We start from the raw sequence: 15,118 nt of genomic DNA, 5'->3' as shown, positions 1-15,118 counted from the left end.
TGCTGGCCTAAGTCTTGCTCTCTCTAGGGTGGTGTCTTTACCTCGGTTCCTGAGCCTGGCAAGAAGTTCTTGACTGTAATTGTCCGGCCCAAAGCTGGGAAAGGTGCCTCCATGACACTCCTCATGAGAGGCTGCACCAAGGCTGGGGAAATGCCTCGTCTCTTCTCAACCTCATCCAAGATCTGAAATAAAGGCATGAAGATACAAAAAACATGTAAACCAGGAGGGAGGCAACACCAGGAATTAAGTGCACCAGCATCTGCATTCTCTCCTTAACCCAGCATTAACATGGAGCCTTGAATCATAAGGAAGAAGGTAAAAGGTGCATCTAAAGACCCTCAGTTTCCTTCAGCAAGAGAAACCCAGCTCCAGTGAGGTTACTGGAAAGCTTGCAATTTGCAAACTCCCCACCATACTCAGTGTCAGGACTCCCTGCCTTTTAATCTCTCAGTACTTGTATTCTGGTAGTACTGCTGAAAGAAGAAGGCAACAGCTGACCATCTAGTTTTCTTTTCAACTGTGTTTTTCCTAGGTGCTGGAATTAGCATGTGCTTGCCTTGACACCACTGTTTCAGGCCCTTTCTTCAGCTACCACGTTCCCTAATCCCCATTCTTCCGGTGTTGACTTCACCTTCAGGTCCCTCTGGGACTACAGCACAAATTCCCTTTCTTTCCCCTCCTCACCTTAGAGAAGAGGTTGAAGCATCCAAGGCGACTCACAATGCAGTAAACTTCTGGGAGACGCTTTCCCTTCCCACTGGGCTTTCAAGACAAATGCAAATACACACAAAAACACCAAAAACATGTCAGTTACAACTACTGCAAAGAAAGCGTGACCAGTCTCTTAATTCTGCAGTTTGCTGGTTGGCTCAGAAACTGGCAGACGTTTGACAGCATGCTGCTGCTGACAGAATCTTAAGCCTGACTCAATCTCTGGTATGCTAGAAACAGTGGGGAGAAATGGGTACATCCACAGTATGGTGCCAACCTTCCCAAGGCAAATGACTAATGCAGGGCAGACTGCTCTACAGAGACAACTCTGAGCCTATAGGACCAGCACAGGTTTAGACAGCTCTTTAGTAGCTATGTAAACCTAAGGGAGACAAACCCTGTCTTCAGCTTAGTGGTGAAACAACAGTCCATGGTCATAATGTTAAGTGCTGGTGTAAGGAGAAGGCAAGAGAGCTATGCCTGGAGCAGAGGACGGTACTCAGAGAGGGACTTTGGCAGTGAGAAGAGCAGAAGAGAGCAAAAGCTGCTCTGTTGCTGCTCTTTCTTTCCACACTGAAAGAGAAGAGCAGTCAACTTTCCACTTTCCAGAGAGGGTGCCAGGAACACCAACCCCACAGAAGGCAGCATCTCTAGGAAAAGAAAAAAACAGGGATAATTACCAGCAGCCTTCTACAGTATCCGAATCGCCTACTTCCATCTTCTCCCGTCAAGACAAATGAGAACGTCTCACTGAAGAAAGAGAAGCCAGAATGACAAGAAACCCATCACCCACATTAACAGTCTTTGACATACAAATCCAATACACCCACAATATTTTTGCATTTCCAGTACACCCCTCTCAGGGCTTTGCCCAGTTTTCTACCGTAACAGCTCTCATATTTAATTAGCTTGACAAATAAATCTGTTTCTTATGAATCAGGATACAAAGTACAGTACTTACCTGGCAAACTGATGGATGGGGGCCCAGTCCTTTGCATCAGGGAAGCAAAACTGGGGAATAGCTTTCAACTGATCTTCTGCCTCACGCATGAATTTGAACGAGCGCTCAAGCTAGCAGAATAGAGAGAAGGAATGTTTCCAATTAGTCATGTGGGGATGGAATGACTTCAAATATTTTTCCTGTGACAAATGAAGAGGTGATGACAGAGGCTAAGCTTCTGCCTGGAAGATATTAAAATTTCTGTGATTCTGGCTCACCTAATCTTTACACATCTTAAAGTAACTCTGTGCCCCCAATTCCGCCAAGCCCTGCATCTGCAGCACCTGCCCCTGCTACACTGTGCCTCTAATTGGGACACATCTTCCAGCAAGTGGTAAGAGAACTGAAGTCTGAGGGGAGCTCTGATTACACCCCGTTTACAAACACACTGTCACACTGTCACTGTTTCACCCATTCCTTGTTCCCCATTTTGAGCCAGACTATTGGTGAAAGCTGTGCCTTCCCTTTAAGAACATATGTCTTCTCCCAAGTGTCAGTTTTCTTTAAAGAGAAAAGGGGCAGAACGGGAACAGCTACATAAAAGTCATAGCCAAGGGCAGCAAAAGATCTAAATCAGCTGCTCTTTCAACAGTGAGAAATACCATGACAATTCTCAGGGAGTGACTCCAGCCCCTCTTACTTTAGTCTCACTGAACACTGACACAGCACAGTGGTTACTGATATAACATGTGGTCAACAGAGAAGCTGTGGCTTCTCCAGCTGTGCAAGCACACCATGCTATCTGAGACATGTCAGCCAGACCTTCCTGATGGGCACCGTACCTTCAACGGGAACTGCTGGGTAACCTCAGGGACATAGGCAGCCCCAGCCTGCTTCTTGTGCAGTGACACCACTACGAAGTACTCAAACAGCTGCCTCTCTTGATATTCGATCAAGTCCCGTTCCAAGGTTTGGTACCGTGGGGTTTGCTTCAGGCGAGATTTCACATGCACTAGGCGCTGGCTGTGAGCTATGAAGAAAAAAGATTAGAGATTGTAACGATCTAGCTCTTTGCACAGAGCATCAACAGCGCTTTGCAGAGACTTACAGATAAACTCAAAACCACCTCACTGCATTTACTTTGTCAGTGGCTGAGTAAGAGGCAGGAACCATTTGGAAGCTGCGCTATAAATATCAACAGAGACAGGGCATAATCTTTCGAGTGCCGTCACCTTGAAGAGTTCTGGCAGCGGCAGGATTTCATGGATAGCTTTTACAGCTGAAGACAACCCAAACGGAGATCCATATGAGACATGGTGTAACAGGTAACGTCTGGGCACTCATCCTAGCATTCATTTATGCATCTTTCAAAGCCAACAGTTAGGTGACTGATCACCTTGGTGCAGAGGAGGCTGTGGGTAGCAATCCCCATGGTTTTACAAGACCAGCACTTGGGTCAGGTTAGGGTTCCACTGGCTGAGTAACACTGGGAACTCCCAGCTTCAGTAACACAGGCTGGGCTGTAGGCCAACAACAAAAAAGTGTGACAAGAGGTGCAAATGAAAAAGGCTGGCTCGTGCCAGTTCTTCCTGTGTCTAAAACTAATCTCTCAGGACCATGTTTCTACAAGTTCACCCAGGACAATGGGAAAACAAGAAAAACTGCCAAGCAAGCTGTAACTGCAACACACATGAGCTGTGGGACAATAAACATTCCAGCATGGAAAGTAATGAAAAGCTGCCTGCTGAGAAGAGACCAGATGAGATTCCCTAAGACCACCCCCTTGCTTTGTTTTACAGTCACATCCAAAATTAAATCTCCATGATGTCTCCCTTACCCCTACTACAAAAGAAAGAATTAACTACAAGCAGAGACCACAGCACATTCTCACAACTGTGCTTTTTACGAATGCGAGTGGCAACGCAACGTTTTGACAGAAACAACCACACAGATGCTGCAGGAACTCCAAATACATAAGATGTCTGCTTGGCAGAGAGGGCTTCCTGAGAGATGCTATATACTTTAGGACAGACACTTGACCTTTTGTCTGGTAAAGTTGTGCCACTCACAGACTATTCCAGATAATGTAATTGAAAGCAATCTTGAGGTGCCTCTTAAATCAGACAGCGTAACAACCTCTGGACAGTTGAAGCCCTGGAAAGATGCCTCAGACTCCTTTCTCTCATCACCTATTATGTGATTTGCTCTAAGGCTTTAATTCTTCAAAAGTTTTCAGAAGTGGTTTCTGTTTTACCAGGGACTTCAAAAAGAGCAGTGTCACAGCAATGCTGAGTGCTTCTGAAAAGCTTGCTCAAGCTCTGCATTGTTTATATCCTGTGCAACCTACTAAAGATATCAGGATTTTACTGCTGTCATCATGGCAGAGGTTGTCTTTGAACATTTTTCCTTCCCAAGGGTCAGCACTTAGGGCTCTGACATGCAGTCTGATTATTGCTGTCTGATGATTTACTGTGTCTCAGATGATGTACAGTGACTTGCTAAGCCGAGGTAACTGGATGGTGTGTTTGGTCTATTAAGTAAAACATACAAAATCGAAAGTGCCAGACAAAAGAGACTTGCTGAGTCATCTCACTTTCCTATTTAAAAATAGGAAAGTCAACAGTTCAACAAGGCATAAAGCAAAATACAGGTGTAGCTAAAGCAAACAGCAAGTGCCAGAGCTCCTGTTCACACTTACGTAGGCTTGCACAGTCACTCAGACCCACATACGGATCTGAATATTGTTCAGTCCAGTGCTGTCGGATTTGAGATGACTTCACACAATCTCCATCATCCCCTCTAAAGGCAGTCCCTAGCTGCAGTTACACAGATGTTACAGAGAAACACAGGATGATGCACACGATTTGCTATTGCAACCAGTAACAGACAAGAGTTTGAGTCTTCCTGGCCACATCTAGACTGTTTTTCACAGCTACATCTGAACACAGACTATATTTCACAACCTCGTGTTACAAGACAGTTGCAAATGTAATTTCTGTGCAATCTGGGAGCAAACCCTCCCTCCCCATCTCCAGCGTAGCCTGAGAACCTGTCAAAAGGTAGGTGGTGGCAGCAATTTTCAGCTTGATCTTGCTAACACAGCAGTACAGATGAAAGATTTCCCAATGCAGAGGAGTGTAAGAGTATACAGTCGCTCTTGTATGGGAAGCTGTGCTCACAAGAGGGAACTCATTCTGAGGTTTCTGTTCTAAAAACCTGAAAGAGGGTAAGAACGAGCACTCCTAAGCACAACACACTGTAGTTGACACAGAGCTCACTGCTGCTTATGCCTGTCTTTTCAGCTTGGGAACTGACCTGCGACCCAGATCAGGTGTGCATGTGAGTCAGGAAACTTTGGAATCTGAAGAAGATTCCATCTTGCATTCTAACTCTACAGGAAGGTTTCAGAAGAATATTATGGAGACCAGTATACCATATAGCTATACTGAAGTAAGCAATGCAGTGCTTTATCCCAACTTGGCCAGCGCAGAAGAGTTTAACTAGCAATAAATCATAGACTGCAATTCTCTTTTCCAAGCTAGGCGGTCTGGCTGGCGGTTTTTCTCCCTTAGTAAACATGTAGTGGGGTTTCTGAACACTCTGTCCCATGCAATACTGCTTCTGTCAGCCTGGTCACACATCTGTGACTGTGTACTTAGAAAAATCTCGCTGTATTTCCACAGTGTCCAAGCCATCTCCTAGGAAAGTCAGTGCAAGGAGCTTTAATGGGAAATGGAACAATGTTTGGTTTGGACTCTTCTAGTTCTCTGCCCATGGATTTTCTTCTGCGGTATTGAGAACTTTGTTTTCTCACTGTGTTCTGAGTGAAAACAAGCTCCTTTTCCGAAGGCAGAACACAGAGGAGAGCTCTTGACCCAGGATCTCAGTGCAGAGTTGGTCAGGAGCCTTTTGCTCTCATCACACATTTGCCTTACCTTTCAGCTTCTCTTCAGTATCACTGTCTGATTCACTGTTTTCATCTGTAACTAAGAAAAAAGAAAGGGGAAGATGAATCAAGTAAAGCCTGTTTATAACTGTGCATTTCTTACCATTGGCATGAGAAACCCAGGCCTGGCAACTTCAAGGAAGACAATATAGATCCCAAGGGATTTGTTCTTTTCAAGGGTGCACATACCCACAGACATTTAGCTTACCAACTTTGGTATCTTCCCATTCATTCAGGGAATAATAAAAACACCAACAAATTAGATTTTGCACAGCCAGGTGAGTTGCATAAAGAATAAAATGCCAGAGCAGTGTTTTATCCAAGTCTGTATAAGCACAACACCAAGGCAAATTACTGATTAATATGCAGTAGTTTGCAGGAAAAGGGATAAAAAAATAAGCAAACAAACAAAAAAAAACCAATTTCCAGACTGAATCAGACTCAAGGTCTATATGGCCCAATAGCCTGTTTCCGTCAAGGATGCCTTAGATGCTCATCTGGGACAGCTTCAGAGAGGAGTATAAAAAACAGTGTAGAGACAAGTCTGGGATGCTTCCCCTGAAGGTGCATATAAACACACTCATCCATTCTGCAGGTGTATATCCTATATAAAATAGGATAAACAGTAAGAAGCAATTGTGGGAAATAAATAATGCTGGTGGTCACCTTTTGTTGGCAATTAGGGTGTTTGGGAAAAAAGTACTGTGCTGGAAAAACATAATTATAAGTTTTACAGAGATGAGATGTTTAAAAGTAATGGCTCTGAAGTACCTGAACACTTCTGGCAAGTTGTTAATTGACAGTGGAAAGCTGAAAGTCTCAATCTTACTATGATGGAGATGGTCCTACAGTCAAGTCTAGAAAGCCTGATTCCCAACTGAGGCTATCTGTTTATTGGGATGCTGAAGGAACCACAACTGTTGCAAAATCTGCTATGTTCCATTGGACAGTTCACTGAAGTGACACATTCCCACAAAATATTTTGATCTCAACAAACGAGACTTTTTGGACAGAACATTCCTCTCCAAAGCTTCCAGCCTGTTCCAGAAATAAACATCAAAAAAGGGAGACATTTTTGGTGCGACCTATAAGGTTATCATGTAAAGCCATGGAATGAAAATGAAGCAAGAAAACCAAAAAAGTTCTGTTTTAGTGAAAGTCTTTTCAGCAGAGGAACAGCCTTTATCTTTCCAAAAGAATGGGTGGAAGCCCCAACTCAGTCTCACTCTGGACTGGGAGAAGCACTAGAAAATGTCACATAAATCACTAAGCCTAAACTCTAAGTCAAGTCCTCAAAAAATCTTAGATATATGATTCAAAGTTCCTTTACCTTTCCCTGAATTGCTCTCTGTAGACTGTGATAGTCTCTTGACACGCTTCTTTCCCCTTCGTGCCTCATAAATGGCATTGATTTTCAACACAAGCTGCTCCGCAAACACAAACAAACAAACGTTATTTTCCTCCCCAGGCAAGAAATAAAGTTAGAATTTCATGCAGAGTGCTCTGTTTCCCAACCCTGGCCATACTGAAACTCTTCACTTGATGTCCCAGAACTGACAATTACCAGCATCTACCTTGCACAGCCATCTGCACCTGTGCTGCCAACGGCCACACTCTGGTACAAAAGCAGTACAGTCATGCTGGCGCAGCGGGAGCCCAAGGTAACAAGCCCTGATGAAAGGCCAGGTCTTTATGCACTGTGTGACCATACAAACTTGACAGTGCCTTCCTGGGCCTCTCCATACAATGGTCCATACTCTAGGGAGCATCAGGTGGTGCCCTGGGAACCTGTCCTGGTCTGCAGGTTTGAAGCAGAAAACTGGTTGGAGAATGACAGCAAACTTTAATGTCTTATGCCTTCAACATCTGCTGTGAGATGTGCTGGAAAAGCCTTCATACCAAGCATGGGGGAAACACATCATACAAGGAACGCTGAAGAAATTGAGATGGGTAGGCATCAATGGTGCTGAAGTACCTTATACTAGTGGTTTTCTCTGCAAATCCTTTAATCTCTGCCCCCCCAGCTGGCCAGGAGAGAAGACACTTCTGTTTTGGGCATAGCTGTGCTTAGTGGTTCATTCAGTGTCTCTGGTCTCAATATCTGTCCCTGAAGGAGAGTGGAATTGCAGAAGGACCATGCCAGGCTTCCCCAAACCTCCTTGAGCAGAGCTGCCTCCTTGCCAAGGTCGCAGGCAGAAGCAGGAGGACATAGCCACAGCATTCAGATTTATTCCAGAAAGTCTGGGATCCCTGCACACACGTGCTGAGAGCTCAAGGTAAAACAGGTCCACCACACACTTGGTCAGGGAACTTTGAATCCAAATTTTTAAGTGAGAGGCAGGATACTCTGATGTGGAAGTACAGTCTCCACCCAGCTGCCCAGCTCAAGTCTGAGGTTGATCTTGCCACTGACACAATGAATCAACCTGTTCTGAGCTTGCTCTGCACAAGTGCTCAGTGGCACTGCCTGGTAAATACATACTTGTAATCCTCCCTTCAGCTGACATAAAGTATGTGTGAACACACTGACAGAGCTCAAGCACATGCACAGACGTGTCAGCGTGCTGGGAAAGAAAACCCTAGACATTTGTAGTCTTTGGTTCATTCCTGAAGAGCTGACCTATACAGAGAGGGCATTCAAAAAATCAGATATGCAAACATGAACACAGATTTGGCAACCAGGAAACAAAGAAGATACACAAACATATCCCTTTTTCCCCAAATGAAAACAGTGGGTTCAGAAAAAAACCCACCACAGACAGCCCCTGGTAGCCTCTGCTTCTCCTGCAAAGACTAGGATAAGGAACTGTGTTTTTGAAACATTCAATAGATAGACTGCTGCTGAACCTCATTTGGACTGAATACACTTCCAGCTAGATCTAAAAGAAATAAAATTGAAATGGAGTCATGTTGTATCTAGATATGAAGTAGGAAACATTGCTCCAGAAAATGCTCTTGACTACAGAGAACTCCTTGTGTCACTCAAATGTTAGTATTTTCATTGTTCACCTACAATCACACCCTACCTTGAATTACAACCAACCAATGCATCCATAAGACCTAGCAAAGAACAACAGATTGCCAGGTGGGAACATCACAACACAGAGACAATTTCTGACTGTTCCATCCACGAAGCAAAGAAAGAAATATGACGGGGTACGTCTTTTGCAAAAACACTAATTGCTTTTTTTGCCTCTTACAAACTTCAACTTTTATCCAAAAATTAAAATGCCTTTTTTCTTCTTGTTATTATTCTTCTCTCTCCTGATAACTATGATAACTCAGACAGAAAAATAACCGCTTCAAAACTTGCAGAGATGTTTGTGAGCCGCCTTCTTCAGGCAGAAAGGGGGTTAAACAAGTCAAGTCAACCGCCAGGACAACAGCTTTGTTGCAGGAATGACACACTGCAAACTGAAAAAAGCCATTGTCTTGTACTCACATTCCTGTCTGGAAGAAGCCAAACATAAAAGAAAAAGCCCTAGATTTACCTTGGGAATCTTCCTTCTCCTCTTCCCATTCTGAGGGTCTCCCAAGGAGAAGAAGGTGTCATCTGGACTGCTGGGGGTCGAGGGAGGGCTGATTTTAGATGGTGACCCAGTCCCATCACGGCTCAGTTTTCGAATGTCTGGCAATTTGAAACTCCGCCGCTCTGAGTTTTGTCGGAAAAAAATGGGCTTGGAAAGCAACTGGAAATGGAGGAGAAGGAACGAATGAACACAGCACCTCTCATACCTTTGCTTCATTGCGAACACTGTCATGGCAGCAAATCCAGTGGGGCAGCCATAGCACTCAGCTGGCAAAACAGCCCTGAGAACTTTCACAGATTTCTGCACATGCAAAGAACTCATCCAGCTGCCAGGCTAGACCAGGACTATCTTGACCAGCAATTTAACTATCCCATATTCATTCCAAACCAGAACACAATCTCAGGGGTTGGCCAAGAAGCCTTGCTCCAGTTTGAGAAAACCCACAACTTCTCAGGACTTGTGTAATCCAGGCTGGAACTGTAAACAGGACAAGACTAACCAACCAGCCAACCACACACATTTGGGATAATCAGCAGAAACACAGAAGCAGTGAGACCAGACAAAACGCACTGTCAGTATGGCTGTCTTTGACAGTAGCCAGAATTAAATATTTCAGATGAGGGTTCAAGAAATGCCATGATAGACAATTGTGGAGACTGGCTTCCTCCCAAGCTCATTAGCAAGTTCAGTGGGAGCACAACAGATACTTAAGCACCAAAGTTCTTGAAGTCCATGTCCAAAAACAGCACCAGAGAAGCAGAAAGCTCAGCTGCAGTTGCAAACCCATTAGTTGGCAAGAGAGCTGCTGCACTTCTTTTCTGACTGATGCAGATCACAGCCTTTAGATGTCAAAGCACTGTAGTGTAACACAATTACTCCCATTCAGCCCTTTACTAAGTGTCTCCTACCGGGAACCATATCTACAGTGAAAAGCATTCCTGTGTAACACTGCAGCCCCCTTTCGATAGCAGAGGTGGGAAAACAGGATGCACAGATGATTACAAAGCTCTCCGAGGGAAATTGACTCCACCCTAATGTTCATAGACCCTTGCAGATCTACATCTCACTAGCAACAAGGAGAAGGGATTGAGAACCACAGAACAACTTTCACTTTTAAGGGTTGAATTATCCAAAGAAACCTCAGTTGCTGATTAAGCTGGTTGGAAAACAGCAACACATCAACAAACACTGCACATCAAACTTCTGAAAACACTGGGTAACAGCTCTAATAATAGCTGCATGGAGAGCCTAAGAAAACCTTTTGGTCAGGAAAACCATGTTTAGATCCCTGTTATCCACTCTGAACCCAGCTGTTGCCAAGATGACTTCTGCTGTGACATAGTCCCTGCTGTTCCAGGCTTGGACTATCTAAACAGACAACAGGAACCAACCAGAACAGCTTGGGAGGCTGAGGGCAAGGCTGGCCTTGGTAAGCCCTGAGCTCTGAGCAAGAAGTGCAGTCTGATGCAATAAATCCCCCCCTCTTATCACACTGTACTCTGTGGTAAAAAACAAAAAGGAAAAAACCCTAACATGATGAAAGTCATTGACAAAACTCCACCTTTTCCACACAGGGCCTGGATTTCACCCAAAAACCTTCTGAAGCAAGAGAGGTGGCCACCTGAATCAAAGTACCTTAGTGGGAGTCCCAGGTACAGAAGAGGTGGGTGATGCTGGGAAGGTCAGGACACATTTCTTCCCCAAACAGCGGCTGTTGGTCTCAATGTCTTCATAAGGGTTTTCCTTCGATGGTGGATCTGCAGCAAAAAGCCACAAGCAAGAAACTGTAAGTGCAGAAAATCCTTGAGGTTTGCCATAAAAATCTGTTTTGGGATCTGCTGGCCTTCTCCCACCTCCCACATCAGACCAAAGACCTGTTCTCAAGCATTCCTGCATTGCTTCATTCTCTCCATAGCCCTAGAAGTCCAGCTGCTTGCTGGACAGTGTCCAAACCCTGACACTGACATACACAGCCATAGGAACATATCGCAGATACTACAGATGGAAAAGACCTAGTGAGTCCTCAAGTTCATTTCCCTGTCTTCAGAGGAGCTGTGAGATTCTCATGCACGTTGGCCCATAGTTGTATTTCCTTCTTTCCAGTCTTCTGCTTAGGATTGTCTAAATGAAACTGTGAGCTGAAGGCTAGCATAAAGGTCCTCTCTCTTCTGTTTAAACCTCACATCTACAGGGACCTCTGGTCATCATTTAATTGGGCTGAAGCAATGCACTGCTCTTGGGCTGACTCTGCAGGAAGATTTAATCCCTTCTCTGAACATAGATGTTGGTCACACAACACAGGTTTTCAAACAAATCTCACGTGCCCCACTTTAGAAAGCGAGAAGGATTCGCCTCATCTAACCCAGGCCACCTAAAAGTCAGGATGCTCTCCCTCTACAGGAGGCGGGGTAGGGAGGGACACTGCTGAAGTAACGTTCAGCTCATTCTTATCTAGGATCCCCTCAAAGCCACAAGGCTTGAATGACCACACAGAGGTGTCACTTTCCACTGATTCTGGAGATGAGGCACACAACTAATCTGAGTCTTAAACAGCCAAAATTACATATAATGTATTTCTTAAACCCCATTCTTCAGCAGTGCTGGGAAATGCAAACATAGGCATGTTCAAAAAGGACACACAACTCTGAAAAAGCAGGTTGTGACATCTCCATCCAAGCATCTAATAAACCAATGACAAAGGCTTAGTCCAAGCACCTGTATGGGCAGGCAATCTGTTACAAGGTTTCTCTCTTCATTGCCACTATTTCGTGCCATCCCAGTGGACAGCTGGGGCTCAGAGCAGCTGCCTTTTTCTTATTGTCATGAATGCTTGGCTGAGAGCAAAGACTGGAGGTTGGTGATGCTGCAGGCCTCCGGAGTGGGCACCGGTAATGGCTGTAGGATCTGTCTAACTGCTGCATTCCCACCTGCCTGCCTGCAGGAGTGCAGCGGAAGTCTTCAGACAAGGACAGAAACCCAAGCCTTTTCCAACACTGTCTTCTACAGTGGTTTGACGATTCCCATCACTACAGTGGTGGATCTGAATTCACCAAGGAGAAGGAAAGCATGTGCAACACCAGCAAAGCAAGTCTGCATGAACATCCTGTAAGCAAACACGCTCCTGCCCCTGAAAGCGACTCCCCTTTCTGTCACATACCTGGACAGATAGGAGAAAAAAGAACAAGCTTGGGTTCTGTTGCCTACCCATCCTCGAACTGCTCAGCAGCACATCCAGTTAGTCTCAGTCTGGAAGAAACACCATTTCCCTCTTTTTGACAAATAAACCTTCTCATCCATCTGCCCAGTACAATTTGCAATACTCCAGGTAAGCAATGGCAAACAGGTAAACAGATGGTGCATGCAGGGAATCTGTATGACTTCCTGGGAAAGGGAACAGTTCTCCCACCAATAGCTGAACCCCCTGTAAGTCACACATATGAATAAGGGGTGTATGTGTGTGCTTGCATGCCATGATGGACACACATGATTATCTGTGTGTCAGCACTAGTGTCCTGTGGCTCAAGATCCTTTTTTGGTTCCCCCTCCATCGGTGTGGTTCTCATATGTTGTTTTGTGGACTACACCCATCTGTGGTCTTGTGAAAAACAAAACTGCAGCTTTCTTTGTTATCCCTGTCGACCCCTTTTCCCAAGCTTTCATGGTAACACCACCAGGACTGCAGGAACCAATTGAAGTTCACTGACTCCACGCAAAGCCTAAACATGCAGCAAGAAAACAAAAAACCAAACATGCCCCATTAGCTGACAATTATCCGTAACTTTGTTTTCTTCTAAGCTTTGCAACTAAAAGCTGGAGGGGAGAGAGATTTCAGCCTGGTATTTGAGTTCCCTGCAAGCTTGGGACACAGGGGTTTGCTTGTGTTTGAATGGATCGATTTGCCTATACGGTCACTCTGTAACGTTATCCATGTTATTCCAGCTGATGAGGTGACCCTTACACAGTGGTTTCTGAGACCTCCCACCACGCCCCAACACAAAAAAAGTCCAGTAGCTGCTCAGGCACTCCCTGTTCCTTTGCCCCCCAAGTAAAGAGAAGAAAAAAAGCAAACACAAGGCTTCGAGCTCCACAAATGAGGCCAACAGCTTAAAAAAATGTCAAAAAGGATGGACTGGCATCACCTTGTCTGCCATCAGTCCCAAAGGAAAACAATTCCTTTAAGAGATCTTTCTCATGAGCTTTGATCAGATTTTATTCATATCCAACTAGTAATGCCTGGTCTACTCCTCAGAAAGCACAGCTCCTCCCATGCTGAACAACACAGACCACCTTTGTAGGATTACAGCTGCACAGCGTGAGCTGATACAGCTATTCTCTTCCTGTTCTGTTAAAACACAGCCATGAGCTTTACACAGCACCAGCCCACAGCTACTAAAACTTATTAGGGCTTTTTCAAGAGGGACGCTTCCATTCTATGTTCTGTAAAAGGCCATCTAACTCACAATATTCAAAAACACCATATAAATGGAGAGGGTTACAGGAAATAATCTTTAAAATGGCATTGATCTGCTGCTGAAGTTAGAGAATTAAATAAAACTCAGTTTCAAAGACTGTAGGACCTGTTTTTTTAATTTCAATGGTACCTGGAGCCATACACAATCCTACTTCTGAACCGTGGAACTGAATTCAAGGCTATGTTTTCAGACTGTTTGCATTATCTCAGCAGTAACAAGCTCACCACCATGGACAGACCAGAGCTGTGAGAACTAGTCTAGATGACAAAAGGAAGACAGGGGAGAGATGCCAGCAAAAAATTAAAGCTGGTTCCCACATGTCTAAGGTTCACCTTTGAAGCTGATGTGTTTTGAAATATTCCATCCATTTTTCTTATCACTTGCCAATAAACCGCGTAAAATGTGTCTTAGTTTGCATTTGGATAATAAACATACTCCATTCAGCACCTGTGGTGAGTGCCTGTTGGCCATGAGTCTTCTCAGTTACTCAGCATTAGCAGTCAAATTCCTTCCCTGTCCAAAGCTCCTACCCAGTATGTCCTGTCCAAAGCTCCTACCCAGGATGTCTTCATAGACGTTCTCCTCAGATAAAGTGCGTGTGAGGGCCAGCTTGGTCTGCGCGTACCAATCCACCCGGCCATTCTCTGACGATGACTGCAGCAAGTCTTCAAATTCATATGACTTCCTGCACCATTGATGAGAGGGGAGAAGGAGCAAAGAGGAGGGTGATACAGTTAACTCCAGCATTTATAATCAAATCACAGCTAATTCACTTCAACATGCCACACGGTTGACAAAATGAATTACTGAGAACGTTTCACAGCCTCATCCCATATAAGGCATGAAAAAATGACCCTGAGATCGGTTATTTTTATCAGCCACACAAATAAAGGCATTTTGGGGATGCCGTAGATAATCTGGGTTGTCACGGCAATAACACACTGTGAAGATGCGAGTGTTAAGTGGCACATCCTGCAACACTGCACAGAACCTTAGGGCATGAGCGGTCCATTTACAGCGCAGATCCCACCCTTGGCAGGAACAGGGGCGGCCCAAAATCAGCTCTCTTTGAGCAGTACAGGAAAGCAATACTCACATGCAGGATGGTAGAAAGGGTAAAAGCAATTAAGTGTCCTCCACTAACAAACCTGGAAAGTTTCAGTTTCCTTCCTGCACCCAAGCCAAGAATTTTTAGGTGACAGTTTATGCAGAAGTCACTGGAAACAGCTATGCATTTTATGCTCCCCACCCCAAAAGTGTGACAATCATGTGGGAGGGGAGAAAAGGCAAGAAAGCACACCAGAAGAACATGTAGACATCAGATTCAGTCAGAAGAATAGGTTTACTCTGAACAGTGAAAATGGTGAAGTAGAGCCTAGAGATTATCATTCCAAAACTGCTGCAGCTGTAGTAGTTTTGTAATGAAATAGATTTTCTGTTAAAAAAAACAAAACCCCAAACCTCTCAATCCGGGGCTTGAAGGTTAAGCCACATAATATAGTGACCTTAAAGCCCAAAT

The 15,118-nt window shown here is 44.6% G+C and overlaps 1 protein-coding gene across 4 annotated transcripts in view; it reads right to left on the bottom strand.

Annotated features, from left to right (window-relative positions):
- Positions 1 to 15,118, bottom strand: part of DENND2A (DENN domain containing 2A) — a 60,186-nt gene that overhangs the window by 17,468 nt on the left and 27,600 nt on the right. For 3 of the 4 annotated variants that reach the window (XM_040595331.1, XM_040595334.1, XM_040595332.1), the window contains exons 4-13: positions 14,130 to 14,284; positions 10,763 to 10,884; positions 9,089 to 9,286; positions 6,928 to 7,021; positions 5,587 to 5,637; positions 2,494 to 2,681; positions 1,673 to 1,782; positions 1,392 to 1,461; positions 685 to 762; positions 42 to 182 (exon numbers count right to left, since the gene is read on the bottom strand). In XM_040595331.1, coding sequence (XP_040451265.1) covers positions 42 to 182; positions 685 to 762; positions 1,392 to 1,461; positions 1,673 to 1,782; positions 2,494 to 2,681; positions 5,587 to 5,637; positions 6,928 to 7,021; positions 9,089 to 9,286; positions 10,763 to 10,884; positions 14,130 to 14,284 — 1,207 coding nt within the window. The remainder of the gene's footprint in view (positions 1 to 41; positions 183 to 684; positions 763 to 1,391; positions 1,462 to 1,672; positions 1,783 to 2,493; positions 2,682 to 5,586; positions 5,638 to 6,927; positions 7,022 to 9,088; positions 9,287 to 10,762; positions 10,885 to 14,129; positions 14,285 to 15,118) is intronic. The other variant, XM_040595333.1, reaches the window with a different exon arrangement.

Source organism: Falco naumanni, chromosome 5, assembly GCF_017639655.2.
Source record: "Falco naumanni isolate bFalNau1 chromosome 5, bFalNau1.pat, whole genome shotgun sequence".
NCBI classification, from domain to species: domain Eukaryota; kingdom Metazoa; phylum Chordata; class Aves; order Falconiformes; family Falconidae; genus Falco; species Falco naumanni.
The sequence above is the reverse complement of the archived record's forward strand: the minus strand, read 5'-3'. Positions and strand labels throughout refer to the sequence as shown.